Below are 15,420 nucleotides of genomic sequence, written 5' to 3' on the forward strand. Positions count from 1 at the left end.
CAATTTATGCTTTAGAGATTGCCTTCAGTATTTATCGGTCCCTTCACATTAGGTTAGCTCTCTGCTTCTGCAAGTCGTGAGGAACAGCAGAGGACCACCGCCCGACCCAGAGGAAACACCACATGGGCCACCAGACGGTGCAGCTGTATGTGTGGCCACCCTTCCCAGGGGGTTTATGAGGGAGCTGTGGACACTTTCCTCCGAGGGCAGGACAAGCAGGAGGTCCAAACGCACCCAGCCCAACACAGCAGGGGAGGCGGGATCCAGCTGCTCCATCCTCTGCCACCCCTGGGGCAGTGTCTGCTCTGTCACTCCGCACAAGGGAGGACGATCAGGGCAGCTCTTGCTTCCCCAGGAACTTGGGCAAAAGCTTTGTCTGGCTGCTGTTTGAAGTGGCCTAGCTTGTCTTCGCAAACGCAAAAATAGCCAGTTTATTCTTGCAGTGCTTATATTATGGTTACCATATACTAGCACAGTAGGAACCAGACATTGCATACATCTCGCTACAGATGTTAGACATCCACTGCTTATGGCAGAACGGTGTTTACACAAGGAATTGCAATCTATTAGCTGCAGCCAAAGCCCATCACAGCAAATTCAGTCCTCACTATGATGTACCAGATGTTATGTGGACACCTTCAAAACTCAAGGTTAGTTTGAAGAGGGACAGAAAACCAAGCGAGGCTCACAGACAGGTTGGAAACCTTGTCAGAGCCCAGAGAACCATATGATCATGCTACAATGTACACTCACTGCAAGGCTTTTGAGTTCAGGACGTTGGGTTTATCTCCTAATGATGACTTGGAAGAAAGTGTTTTCCCTGTTAGATTACAGAGCACTGGACCCTCCTCGGGAGGAACAAACAGGCAGGAGCAGTTAGAGAAACTTCTGCCTTGTGGGGAAAGAAAACAAACTCCATCAAGTCCCCAGAAGCAAGACCTATGGAAAAACCCTCACTCGAGCTTCGTTGCATTAATTCAAATCAACAGGCAGAACTCGCTTATCTCATTGAAGAGACAACCTCGGATCTCAGTTGACTCAACTCCGGACCCAAGGTCAAGTTCCCAGGAAGAGCAAGGGCAGCCCCGCTCACCCCCCAGGCAGTGCTCGCAGGAAGGGTGGGCGAGTATCCCCTGCTACCACACACACTGCCAGAGCAGTCCATAAGATACAGGAATAGACAGCACAGGCTTCACAGCCACAGTAATTTCACAGAAACTGCTAGTCGCATTTCTCCAAACACAACGTGAAGGCACATATCTGTTCCCCCCACACCGTCTGCATTAATTCAGCCTGCAACAAGCTAAGCCTTGTGAGCAGCACCATATGGTGAAGGCTCTAGCAGAAACTATAGATATTTTGGTTTGGACTCTTCTCCCAACAGTTAACACTTAGCTATGCAGCCTCTGCTTCTTCCGGCAGAGACACACCTGGAATATCCAATTCTGGTTTTATTGCCAAGTCCAAGCAGATCCCAGCAACACATCCTCACCTACTTCCACCTACCACGCGTGCCCATCACCACCTCGGTGCAGCTGCATGGAGATGTCTCCCTCTGTCCATAAGCGGGTGCTCTGGAACAGGACCCACAGCACAAAACAGAGAACACAAACTAAAAAAGGCAAGAAAATCTCTCAGAAAGCCTGGCTACCTCATTGAGAGCCAAAGACGGGCTGATGCTCTGCAAGCAACAGCTGCTGGGACAGGCTCTTCAGGCGCAGCAGCACCAGGTGCTAACAGAGCCAAACCCCAGGTCGCTGAGTTTGCATGTTCATTACTGTCATGACTTACAGGTCAGGGGCTGTTACTCGTGAGCTGTGCACCACGCCAGGCAGGGGACAGGTCCACAGGCAGGTCCACCCAGTGCTGGTGGCAGAGACCTGGCGAGGGTCACAGCACCACAGAGCTCTGGCGACACCAGCATCACCTGCAAGGCACCGCTCGGCTCTCGCTCAGCGTGCACGAGCGGTCCAGCCTTGGCCAGCCCTCGCCCAGGTCCCACATGGGCTGCACAAAGTCTGCTCCTGAGGGGCAGAGACAAAACAGAACTCCTCCGCTGCTCGGGGGATTCAGAGATCATTGTTTTACGCCCCATCGCTTGGAGCAGACACTGAACAATACTGGCAGCGCAGAAGCACGGCCACACACGAGGCTAACCACGTTCTTAGATTACAGTTGCAGGCTAGGAAAAGACTTATCCTGACACATTTAGATTTAAACATCCCCATGTAAGTCAATACAGGCCATAGCGCTAGAATATGGAGCAGTTAAGGCTTCAGTCCTTCTTGAATAGCTGGCATAGTGTCCAGCGCCTTAAATGAAAAAGCTGTTTAGCACATTAGCCTAACTGGTCCCAAGTAATTTTACTGAAGTTTGATCACTTTACAAGTTTCCGCTCATATGTAAAAGAATGTAAAACAGTCTGTGTAAGCTACCTTAAAGTTTCCTGTAACTTGGAGCAAATAGCTCACGCAAAACCACTGTTTTTTGCTTCAGACCAGCAGTCCAGCTATTGAGACAGAAGGTCCTGAGGAGACCAACCACCCTCAGGAACTGGAGCCCCGTCCAGTCTCCAGCAGAGGGGCCCACTGCCACTCTATCAGAAATGATTTTCTAAGGGAAGGATTAAGTGTCGCATTTCCAAGAAGCAGAAAAGCTGCTTCCAAGACACACTGGATATTTTCCAGAGAACAGCCTCTGGGGAAGGCACAGGTAAGTGGCAAACAAAACGCGAGTGTATTTTGACTACCTCCTTATGATGTGTTAATAGCACCTGGAGTGAGACAGAGAGACCCCAAGCGCATACAGGCTGAAAATACATTTTATTTTATATTTTTTTTCCAATTTTCAAGCACCCTGCTCTAGGTGTTACAAGACAATACATTTACCAAATTTCAGAAAAGATGAATTTTCCTTCAAAAATTTAATATTAGCTTTGTCACCCTTCAGTGAGTGTATCAACAGCCTAGGGACAGAAGTTGGTTTTCAAGTATATTCATATAATGAGATTTCAAAGGGGTAGTCAGAGGATTCACAGGTCAAGATACTTTTGTCTTTGGAGCACACACACACATTAAGTAATTGGTCATTAACCAAAACCCCACCTGATACACAGGTCAGGCTCACTCAGAAACAGACAGCCCTCCCACAAGTGCTGCTGCAGCTGGGACATCCCAAGGCCAAGGTCTCCACGAGACAAGCACCAACAGACCGTGGTTACAACCTCATCCTCACCTGTCCCGCTCTGGCCACGGCTCAGCCCCCTCCAGACACCGCGGTGGGACTTGGTACCACCACAGACCTTAACACCCATGTCACACCCGCAGCCAGGGCTGGCACTGGATCCCCGTGACACCAGATCCCAGTGACACCCTGCACCGGGAGGCACGCCAGACCGGCCCGCTTATCTGCTCACAGTGCAACGCGGCCAAGAGAAACTACATGGTTTTCAGTTTGATCAATCTGAACTGCTGCAGTCTAAGATTGCGGTTTTACCAAACCGGCCGGCCGCTCGGCACCCATCCCGCCCCTGCCGGCGACACGGGGACACTGGGCGAGCAGCGGCCACGAGGACACGGCCAACAGGCACCAGGGAGCCCCAAAGCACCCACCTGGGACCTGCCAGCAGAAAAACTGGGAGCAGCTTGGCGGGGAACAGCCCCAAACGCCCTGCCAGGCTTCAGACACTGCAGCCCTCTGTTTCCAAGCTGGATCTGTTGACTCCTGCTGCACGGTATCAGGGTTTCTAGGGACAAGCTCAGTGCCAAATTAGCTTCAACCCCCCTTCTCTGCCTCTTGCTACGGCTTTTACCAAGGCACAAAGTAATCTGCAGAGTGGGTCAGCGCCTTCAGCCAAGAGCAAAGCCCTTGTGCTCCGCATTCCTGGCGTCCTACTCTGCAGCGCCTGTCACGCCGCACGCCACTCAGCACCCAGGAATCTGCAATTATCTCAGTCTAGCAGGCCAAAAAAAAGCTGGACTTAACGCTTGTTAACACTCAGCAACCACCGCGCATGGAGCAGGAGACTCCTTCGTGTTCAAGTCACCTGCCCTAACAGCGTTACTTTGCAGAACTTTCAACCCCATCTTTGCCGCATGGTGCAAAGCACCTATGTGCTTTATGCCCGTTTTTACATTAGACCACACAAGTGGTCACATCTGCACTGAAGGCGCTTCATGCCCAGAAGAGAAGCATCTTGAAACTACCAACAGGCTCTGAGCAGAGACTAAACAAGGGGTAACAGCAGCAGGAGAGGTTGGACTCAGCTCTGCATCTAGAAAGGGCTGTGGTCAAGCACTATAAATTATAACTGCGTATAGGCTGACTTATTTTAAATGGACAAAAACCGAATGCCAAAAGCTTGCTACTGAAAACATTTGAGTGTGGTTGTAGCACAGTAGCAGTAGCTGAGCCATAATACATGGCTTCTAAAACGTTCCTGGAAGTTAAATAATAACTGGAACAGGCACTGCATCCACTTATCAGAGGTCTGATGGCATTACTAATGCCAGAAATCCAGCAGCTGCAGCTGTCAGCTTTTCCTGGCTGATTTGGCTCAGAGCTGGCCCTAAACACCCCAGCCCCCAAAAACCAACTTAGTCATAGAAGCTCTCTACCTAAAACCTTTTACTGGTGCATACTCCAGACCCCTTGTTGGCCCCAGCGTTGTTCAGCAACATCAGAGAAGGGACAAAAAGCTAGAAATAAAACCAAGCCCCAAGTTCTTCAGAACCCGCAGGGAGAAACACACTGGGGAAGGCAGCGATCCCAGTGATGCTGTGTCTGCCCAACCCAGGAGAAAACCGCCAGGCTTGCTTTGAACATCATTTTTGGAAAGCGAGTTCAGGATGTTTTTTCAGGAGCGGTTCAGTTTACCCGGGACTGCACGTATAGTAGAGCTCCTATGCTGTCACTTGGCTCTGGTGGCAAAGCACAGCTGGAGCTGTAAACCCCTTCATGCAGAGGCTGCGAAATGGCAAAGGCACTAGGAACCATAGCCATTGCGTTCTCCAAAGCTTCAGCTACAGGAGCTTGGAGGGTTGGTTTTTTGGGGAATTGCATTTTGGAGGTTTGTTTGGTTGTTGGTTTGTTTGTTTTTTAATAGCCAACACACCGCAAATAAACTGCACAACAGCTAGACAAGTCTTAAATGACTACAGCCACCCCGCAGCTCAGCCTAATCCCGTAAGGGAGCTGTGCTGCTGCTGCTGCACTTTTAGAAAGGAAGTTGCTGGAAGCCGGGCCTGACCGGACTAACCTTGATCTCCCAAACCCGCAGCCCTCGGGAAGTCCCACCAACAAATAGGAAGGCAGCTGGAGCAGCAACATTTTTCTATGGCAAACAATAGAGCAGGAGGGAAGCACCGGCCTGGTGTTCGTGCTGTGGCTGGCAAGGAGCTATTCCAGTGGCTGAGGAGGAAAGGTGAGCTCTGATGTTCCCAAAAACAAGCTCAGCCCAGGAGTCGGCAGCTGCAACTCCAACCCCTCTGTGTGCAAAGGGAATGTATCTCTGAGTAAATAATTAGCACCAGCTCCGTTCTCAGCTGCAAGTAGCAGAGCTGTTTTCCCCCAAGAGGATAATCAGCCACTCAGGACTCAACAGTCCTCGCTTGTCCAAAGCTGGTTTTACACATTAGTAGTGAGAAACAGGAGGTATCCACCTACCCCACCCAGCCACAGGTGTCCAGAGAGGGCCCAGTCTCCTCCAAACTGCAAAGTTTATATTTTCTTGCTATTGTAGCTAAAGCCTCCAAAGTAAAACAGCTTTCACCTTGGCCAAGAGTTTGAGGCAACCGAGCAGAGCTGCACTCACCCAAATTCAGCTGTGCAATTCATTGAGGCCAGAGTCATCAGGAGGCAGTAATTAGAGTTATCTGGCAAAGAGCTAGAAAAGGCATTCACATTCCTTCCCAGAGACCTCTCAGGCATTCAAATTATTGCTTCACAGCCTGCATTGTGGCCGCACCTGAGCTATTCCCAAAATGGTCAGCACATGCATTCCTGAGGGATCATCTGCAATTTCACTTGCATGCCAACAGCTTTACTTTCCCCAGCAGACCACCAGTTATCCAGCAATTGCACCCTCGGGTACAGCATGGACAGTCAAGCCTCGTCCCAGCCAGGGCGGGCACCAGCTCAAACCACATATCTCCTGGAGTTAGCAGTGACCCTTGCACACTTTCTACCCAGGACATACCACAGCAGAAGGATTAAGGAGAAAGTGCAATCCTGTTCAAAAGCTGCAACTGCATTTAGGCAAGCACCCATGCTAATCCGAGCACTGGCATCCTCTGCTGGGCTCTGACGAGCAAGAAAAGTCTGCTCACACTCCTCTAGTACACATGATAGGGTGTATCTCCCTGCAGCTCACCCCATGAGAGCCGGACTCCAGCACCCACCAGCACCCAGTACCCCCAGCCAGACACTTCTGGGGTGAGCATCATCCCACCAGGGCTGCTGGAGGGGTCAGTGCCTGGAGAAATGGGCTGCCCAGGGAGAGAGCGTGCTCTGGCACTGGGCGTCTTCAGGAAAAACCTGAAAGCAAAGCTTCACCTATGAAACTGACTAAAGGAGAAGCTCAGGAAAGTAGGAGAACATTGCCAGTCCCAACAGCCGGGCTGCGGGACAACCCCACGGCAGACACTACACACGCAGCTCCAGACCAGTGCTGTGCTGCACCCCCAGAGCTCGCTCTTGAAAGACAGAAAAAGCAGCAATCGCGCAGCTCCCGAGCCCGCAGCGCCGGGAGCGCGGCCGCGCAGCGCCCGAGCCCGCCCGCACGCTGCGGAGAGAACGTCCCGCACGGGGAAAAAGCACAATAAGAGCAGGAAGAGGAAAAAAAAAGGCAAAAACCACCCTCTGGGGATGCACTCACCGATGGAGACCAGCTTGATGCTCTCCCGCTCCAGGAACTCAAGGGCTACCGAGACGTTCTCCAGCTGCATCTGGCGGAAGGTGGGCCGCTGGTGGTACTTGCGGTACATGCGCTTCTGGCTGAGCACCTCCAGGAGCGCGATGAGGCGCAGCCCATCGCTCAGGTCGTGCTGCAGGTTGCCGATGCGCTTGTTGACGCAGCGCAGGTGCTCGTTGCACCAGCGGGTGAAGGTGTTCTGCTGGATCCGCTTCCAGGGCGCGTCCTCCGCCAGGTCCTTCTCGGTCGCCGGCATCTCGCCGTCCGCATCGGCCGCTCTGCGCCCGCCCTGGCCCCGCGCCTGCGTGCTCATGGCGCGGCCCCGCTCCGCCCCCTCGGCCGCCTCCTCCGCGGTCCGCTCCGCCCGCGCCCCGCCCGGCCGCGCCCGCCTGCGGGGAGGGAGCGCGGAGATCGGTGGTTGTGCCGCTGCTGCGCCCGGTGCCGCTGGTCCCGCTGCCTCGGCCCGCCCGCCCCGCGCTGCTGCTGCGCTCCCGGCTGTGCGCGGCCCCGCGCCGCCGCCCGGCCTTTATCCGCCGGGAGCGGCACCGCCCTCGGCTGCATCAGCCTCCCCTGCCCCGCCGGGGCGGCCCGCGGGGGGGCTGCGGGGCTGGGCCGGGCTAGGCTGAGCTGTACTGTACTGTACTGGGAGCGCGCCCGGAGATCCCTTCCCCGGCATGGACGGTGCCCCCGGGAGGCCCCGCTGGACCGACCCTCACCTGGCCGGAGCACCGGGCGGGGCCGGGGAGCGGCCCCCGGGGCACCGCTGCACACACCGGAGCATTTGAAAGGGGCCTATAGGAAAGATGGGGACAGACAGGACAAGGGGTGATGGTTTAAACTAAAGGAGGGAGATTCACGCCAGACATCAGGAAGAAATTGTTGCCCTGAGGGTGGTGAGAGCCTGGCCCAGGTTGGCCAGAGAGGTGGTGGCTGAACCATCCCTGGAGACATCCCAGGCCAGGCTGGACGGGGCTCTGAGCACCCTGAGCTGGTGAAGATGTCCCTGCTCATGGCAGAGGGGGCACTGGGGAGATGGGAAGGTCCCTCCAACCCCAATGGTTCTATGACTCACCTGGCACCAGGGCACAGGCAGGAGCGCAGGGTGCGTTGCACTGCAGACCCCCCAGCACTAGTGCAACTCAGCTGGCATTAGTGCAGGGCCAGGGGTGCCAGCCCCTTGCACCACCAACACAACCGAAACCCACAGTGCAAACAGGAGCACGGGCCCCATTGCACTCGTGCCCACCCAGGGCAGCGCAGCACCCGTGTGTAGTGGAGGTAACGCCCCCGGGCAGGGAGCAGGGGGGTACATGCAGCCGTGGGTGGGTGACCCAGCACTGGGCCCGGCACAGCGCAGATGGCTGCGGCAGAGCCCAGCGGAGCCTGATCTCTCTGGGCTGGGAAGGGTTCATTGCTGCACGTCTGTAACATACTGCAGCCATCAGGAGCACTGTGCAAAGTACAGCTGGAGTCGCGTGAGCCTGATTGTGCTCGTACAAGATGCAGCACAGCGCTAAGGGGTAGCACCCCATGCTGATAACACACGATTTTATCAGCCGTGTCAAAAAAAATAGGAACTTCAAAAAGCAGTCAAGTAAGGCGTGAATTCTCGGGGGGTTCTCTCCTTTTTTCCTCCCCCCACCTCTGTGACTGATTTCCTGGCGTGCCACTCCCTGCCGATGTACTAGACTGTGACTTGACGCTGACTCATTTGATGACAGCAAAGAGTCAACAGAACTACCCCGGCTGCCGTTGCTACATGCCGACTTTGTGAGGGTTGCCGAGACATCTCATGATGCTTACCAGGCCGGTGAAAGCTGCAGCGGCGTGTCCCTGCGTGTCCCTGTCCCGAGGGAAGCCGGTGCCCACCCGCTCGCCCTCCCCTCGGCGCTGGTCCCGCGCACACTTACAGTCTGGGCTGTGCTGCCCGGGGCTGCTCCACCGATGTCAGCTGCAGGGTACGCCTGCGTAGCTATTTACATCAATGCCGCCACACTGAAAGATGCGGGAGTCTGTCAGAGAAAAGAAATCCATTAAAACACAATCGATAAAGTCTAATTTAATTAAATGACCACAGCCACTCACCACTAAAATACAGATATCAAATTATTTTCTTTCAAGGGTTTTATTCTAATGACTTTAGTAAACTGTGGCACTGTGGGTTCTGTCCAGTGACCTAATAGCTCCTTCCCTTAGACTATCTAAGTTATACTAGATAAATTTGCTCTACAAGAAAATAAGAGAGAAGCAAAGATGTAGGTGAGGTGAAGTGGGAGTTATGCCTAAACTTCCATTGCTCCCCGACCAGCGTCACGTCCCTTTTTAGAACAATCAAAGCAATCAGAGATCAGATTCAATATACCGAAATGATGGGGTGCATCATGGCACAGCAGCCGCTGCCCTCTCCTCAAATTATTAAGCCCAGCAGCAAGAAGGATTCAAATACAAACTGGCTTGAACTGAGGGATGGTATTTACAGAACAAATCGGTGCCAGGCCATGGAGGTGCCGTGGGCAGGTTGTGGCTCCGCGAGCAGCTCTGCATCGGCACAGCCTGGAAACACGGGCTGAGCCTTCCCGCAGGGCCTTCAGCCCGCCGTCCTCTTCTTCATCTTTGCAGAGATGCTTATGGAGTGGCAACTTTGGCCTGATGGCTTGTAACGTTTTAATTTCAGTCCCTTCCCACTCCTGCACCTAGTAACGCACACTCTCCTTAATATAGTTTCGTGCCCCTGCCACACTGAAAGTTAAAGGTTCAGACATTTTTTTTTTCCATAGCAAAAATAAGGGAATAAAAATCAAACAGGAAAAAGGCAGGAGCTTAGTTTTTAACAACTCAAGTATTTAGGTAAAATTTTCAGTAAAGGTCATTTTTTCCATAGACCCAGGCAAGAAAATTTTCATCCAAACAACGTATTGTGCAAAGACATGCTCTGCGCGCGTGAGGACGGTGCTTTCTGCGAGTGGTTTTGCACCACTTCATCCATCCATCCATCCATCTATCCATCCATCCATCTGTCCGTCAGCCCCTGTGTGCACCCCATCTCGTGCATGGGGGTTTGAGATCAGGAGAGACCTCGTCCCCTGGAGCTGCCACAAGGGTGGCACCGTCTGTGACAGTGACCGCTGTGACAGTTACCGCTGTGACAGTGACCACGGTGCCGGCAGCTCCGCTGGCATTGACACCTTGTCCTCCTCCACCGATGAGAGAGTCTCCCTGTGCTGCTCCATGACCGGATTCTTTTGGGGGTCATTTGGCCTGAAAAACTGGCTTTCCTTTGAACTGAAGTTGGAAGACACTTTAACACAAGTGAACATGTGTTTCAAGTTTCATGGGGAGGCAGAGAAGTAAAAACAAGCTAACTCGTGGATCTGTACTCACTGGCATACATTCTTGGTACTGTATATTATTACAAATGAATTAATGTATGCCTTCCAGAAATACCTTATGTGTATATTTATACGGGTAGATGTTTGTGTGGATGGATGTATATGTGCAGAGAGGGAGGGGGATTTCAGCACTGCCCTCTGGGGCAGATACTTTTATCTTTCGAATTGTCCTGTATGACCAAGATCTTCCCATCCCAGCTCTTCCTCTGCTCACTAGACGCAGATATAGGGAAGGAAGAACACTGTCATGTTCTCTTGGTTCTCTATGAGCAGTTGCAAAAATAGCGTTGATTTTTTTCCTTCCACTGTTTCAAAAATACTCTTCCTCCCTCTTTTTGATAATTCACTGCAAGGCTGGGCTTAAAAAGCCCCTGTTTATTCAGCAGCAGAGGTCTTCCCCTGCCACATACTTACTGTTCTATCACAGAACTGCTCAGAGTATTTTGCATTTGACAACTGGAATGGACGGTAGTGGCATCTGGGTTGTTTTTAGCAAGAAGACATTGAAGAATGTCTCTCAAACCAGCATCAGGCTCTGTGGATTTGCATGGAGTTGCTTTGGAGGTGGGAGAAAAAATAGGAGCACAGTTTAAACTGTAAAGGTAAATGTCTTTACAGGTCTTGCTGCTCTTGCCGGACTCTGTGATAATCTTTAATGGAAATTTAACCTCAGCATAGGCTACTTATTACACCTTTTGTGGCCCTGGGAGCGCACTGTGCGGCGCAACAGTGGACATCACCATTAGTTTTTTGGAGCATCCCCACAGTAAGGGGAAGGAGCAGCTCCGACCACCGGCCGTTTCACTCAGGAAAGGTCTGGTTAAGCCGGGCTTGCAAAAGCAGGCGGGTGTGGGGAGCGGTGGCGCGGGCCCCCGCTGACATCACTGGCCAGGCAGCGCATGACGCGGTGACTAACGAAGGCTGAGGGCTGTCCGGGCTAATCAGCTTTATCAGGGGCTCATGTGATGATATGTTCTTGGATTCCTTCGAATCACGGGCTATTTATGAGTGATCCAGGACATTTGGGACGCCGTACGTGTTCCCTGCTTGATGCGTTATTCAGCAACAGCTCTCTTTCTTCATGAATGCAGAAGAATTGGAATTAATATCAAATGTTAATCCAACATCTGCATGAATATCAAACATTAATCCAACATCTGCACAGTTTGCTTAGAGCAGGAACCAGCCGTTCAGGGCTGAGGCTTCACAGGTTTCTCTACGACTGGCAGATTGTGGTTCATTTCTTGCCTCTCTGAGGATCTGGACAACTGGAAACGTCATCCTTTAAAGATTTCAGTGGTGCTGCTAATACACGAGGAGCACTGATTTTTTCCCAGACTACAACTAACCCCACACGAATGACTTTAAAGATGCGCCATATCTCAGCAGAAATGGATGGTGAAAAGCCAGCTCGATGCCTCCATCCTTCCCAAAAGCTTCTGTCAAAGCCACAGCACCTGAGGGTTCGTACCCCAGGGTTATCGAAGCTGAGGAGTTGTCAGGGCAATGGCTTGGAAAGGGAGTAACTGGGGCATGGGCTACAGCACTCAGCCAGCGTCAGAAATTTATCAGGAGATTTTAAAGATTTATAAGTTTTTGGCACGTAATAGCCTTATCCAAACACAGGACAGCATTATGCGCTGCAACAAAAGCCGTGTGCAACAAATGCCATAAAATAAATTATAGCACATTGAAAACACTGTGCAGATGCTAATCCCCGCAGCGCCGCGGGGAGACTGGGCTGCTAATCCAGCACTCAGCCGGGGACGTGCAGACAAAGAAGCCGAGACTCAAAGCAGGCAAAGGTTTGGTTTTTCAGAAGCTGCGGACACCGTAACTCGCTGGGATTCCATGACTAAGTGCCCATAAATGGCATTTCTGCGCAGCCGGCGGCACCGATGCTGGCACAGCCGGGAGCAGCACTCGCTCTCCCACGTCACCTTTCCAAACACATCGCACATTTTCTTCTCCCGATACACTATTTGTTGAGTTTTAAAAGACAATAGAAGCGTTTCTTCTCGCTTGATCAAGTAGTCATTAAGCCCCTCCTTTCGCTACCGTGATCCCTACCAAGTGAAGCAAAACCGAGACAAGTCGTTCAAGTCAAAGCATGAATTCAATGGATTGCGTCATGGGTTGTGTTTTCCTTATTCAGCAGCTCTATAGAAGGCAAAGGAGCTCTGCATGACACAAATATTGGCGAGGTTGTTTGATACAACTTGTTCTGAGTTTTTCCACCTTCTTTTCCCTCCCACCTCTGTTGTCTGGGGAAGTCAGTGATACGAGAACATGCAGCAGCAGCTCAGTCCAAATTGGACAGAGCGATGTCTTTAGGCATAAAAATACATTGAAATACATTGAAAAACACAAGACTCTGTCCTGGAATTTGTATTTAAATTTATCATTCAAAAGCCTATTTAGGCAACATTTGCTTGTAGTTGCAGTTGTGTCTGGGGCATTTTTTCCATCTGTCTGTGTCTGGAAGAATATAATTTTTCTTCTGTATATAGAGGTCTTGCTGCATTATATATGTGTATATATATGTCTTGCTGTATTATGTATGTATCCAGAAGCCGAAACCGGGGCCAGAAGCAGCCATCCATCTGGCAAACACCGTGCTTCGCCAGAGCTCACAGTGCTGCTGTTGCTTTGGATCCTGGAGGGACTCGCAGCTGGAATGTAAAGCTCAGGCTTTGACACGGGCTGTAAACGGCCCAAGAGCGAAGCTGCTCCTGCCGTTTGCCGTCCTGCGGCAGCTGACATCGGGGAGGACAACCAAACTGGAACCCATTTAGGAATCCATCCTGGAGGAGCAAGGACAGGGCACTCCGAGGAATTCCCCTCGTTTTTTTGCCCAGAATACCCTCGCTGCTTGTTCCTATGGAAATGCCGCAAAGTTCATCTGTTTTTCAAGGTTCACCTATTTTTCTACGTTCATGTGTTCTTCTGGTTGACAAACAGCTGCGGGGTGTTTAATTTTACATCTAGTTCATGCAGACGGTTTTAAGTGAGGAATGTACACTCGCAACCATGGATAGGCACCTCTTTCTTTGCAAAATTCACATAAAAGTAGTGTGGGTGCCTGTGGACGATGCGCGGCGGTGCGGATGATGCCCAACGGTGCAGACCCCCCCACGGCAGCGCCCGCTCCGCACGGGGCACCAGCACCGCGGTGATGGCCAAACGCGGTTTGCCCGAACAAACATGACTTGACGTATCAAACGCGAAGTTAAAAAATCATTTGAAATAGCAAGGCATTTTTAAAATAACTCAGGATCTGACTTCACGACCTGGGAAGTCAGATCCGACACAAAGCCACACAATGCTCCAGTGTGCAGCTAATCGCGGCTTCCTGCCCCGATCAGATACCGCAGGCACGGGCCTCATGAGGCATTTGCTCTGCTCGCTTCCAGCTTTACCTACTGCTTGTGTTTGCATCCAGAGCAACCAGGGCTCCCTTCCTACACCACTGTGCCCATTTTTCTCGGCGTTTGAGCTTCTTTTCTTATGCTTTTACTCCATGAGTTGGGGTTTGCCGGAGTGGCGGTCTGAAATCAGAATAAAACATCTCACATCTGCCAGAGCTCATGGGCTGCATGAAATCCCAGGTGTTCCTGGTTACTCCTTGGGGGTTGTTTTAACCTGGGGTGCAGATGAATAGTCATGTTTGACCACAGAGGGGTGGCCAAGCTCCTCCTCGGGACAGCTGCACGAACCATGGGAAGGAACGCTTTCCAGAGTGTATTTTCCAAACAAACCAAAACCCTTTTGCGTGACATAAACAGAACTGTTGACCTACGTGCAGCCAAAGGGGGAGGTCGCTGGACCGCGCGGACGTGAATGCTGATGCACAAGTGACAACAGGCACAGAGGGACAACAGGCACAGAGAGACAACACACAGAGTGACAACACGCACAGAGTGACAACACACACAAAGTAACAACATGCACAGAGTCACAACACACACAAAGTCACAACACGCACATCCCACCAGTTCAGGAGAAAAGCACGATGCTGCGCAGCGCTCGCACCCACTGTCCCCATTGCGGCATTCTCATGATGGTGAATAATCCACCAAAACCAACACCCCAACACTTTAAATGGGTTTGATTTCTGCAAAAGGCTGAAGTCACTCCCCTTTCTTTTTTTTTTTAAACATTTCTCACAAAAATATTCCCAGACAGAAATCTTGCATAAGAAGCCTTCACTGACTCATTTTGCAATCAATGTCATTAGCCCCTCTGCGGGCTGATAAGCCTTGGCTGGCGCACAGGAGACAAGGGCCGTGCATTGTTGTGCTGCTCAGCCCGGTGCTGGCAGCCTGGGCCTGATCCAGCCAAGCAATCGGAGCATTTAACTTCCTCCATAAAAGCTTGTATATGTGAGGCCATATATTTGGGGGCATTTCTCTGCTGGAAAGTGAGCTAACCCTCCAAACATGCTGCAGAGCCAGAAGGAATGGCAGAGGCCTCTGCGGGCAGCGTCGCATTGATTTGAGTGAGAATGAGGAATAATAAAGGGTGGAAAAAAGGCACTTGGACCTGGCCAACAGTCACCAGCCTCGAGGCACCGTCCCCCCCGCGCAGTTGTCAGTTCTGCTGGTAATATATTGCCACATAAACAATGTCCCGCGGCTGAGCTCTGCCCAGCAACACCGCGCCGGGAGGAAAGGCAGAGGCGGGTGCGAGAAGCACCCGCCGGGGTAAAGGACAGGGTGTTACTGCTGTCCCAGAAAGTAATGGGAGACGCCACCCCAGGGTGGCAGCTCGGGAAACCCTGGGCCGTGTGTCCCGGCAGCAGCAACGGAGTCTGCGTGTCCAGGGACATCTCCACGGGGTTTGACAGGAGAAACTGGAGCCCCTAGATGGGAGAAAACAGGGCAGGAAGAAAGCTGAGCAGGTCATCCATCGCCACGGCACCATCTGCGCCTCACCTATTCCCAGGGGCTTTTCTGGGTGTGAACTTTTCCTAAAAACTGAGATTTGCTCATGGGGACCCCTGCTCTGCTCTGGCTCTGCCCTTGTCTTGTAGGGCCAAACTTGTAATTCCCGTGTTCCTGCTTGTCTCGCAGCAGTGATTCCTGGATTTTGAGAAGCAGCTCCGAAATCACCAGCTTAAAA

General features: G+C 52.0%; 1 protein-coding gene across 3 annotated transcripts in view; it reads right to left on the reverse strand.

Annotated features, from left to right (window-relative positions):
* Positions 1-7,223, reverse strand: part of FLNB (filamin B) — a gene marked incomplete at its 5' end in the record, with an annotated part of 70,913 nt that extends 63,690 nt beyond the window's left edge. For all 3 annotated transcript variants that reach the window (XM_080350649.1, XM_080350648.1, XM_080350647.1), the window contains one exon: positions 6,875-7,223. In XM_080350649.1, coding sequence (XP_080206775.1) covers positions 6,875-7,223 — 349 coding nt within the window. The remainder of the gene's footprint in view (positions 1-6,874) is intronic.
* Positions 7,224-15,420: the final 8,197 nt, after the last annotated feature.

This window comes from Nesoenas mayeri, assembly GCF_963082525.1.
Source record: "Nesoenas mayeri genome assembly, chromosome: 10".
NCBI classification, from domain to species: Eukaryota; Metazoa; Chordata; class Aves; order Columbiformes; family Columbidae; genus Nesoenas; species Nesoenas mayeri.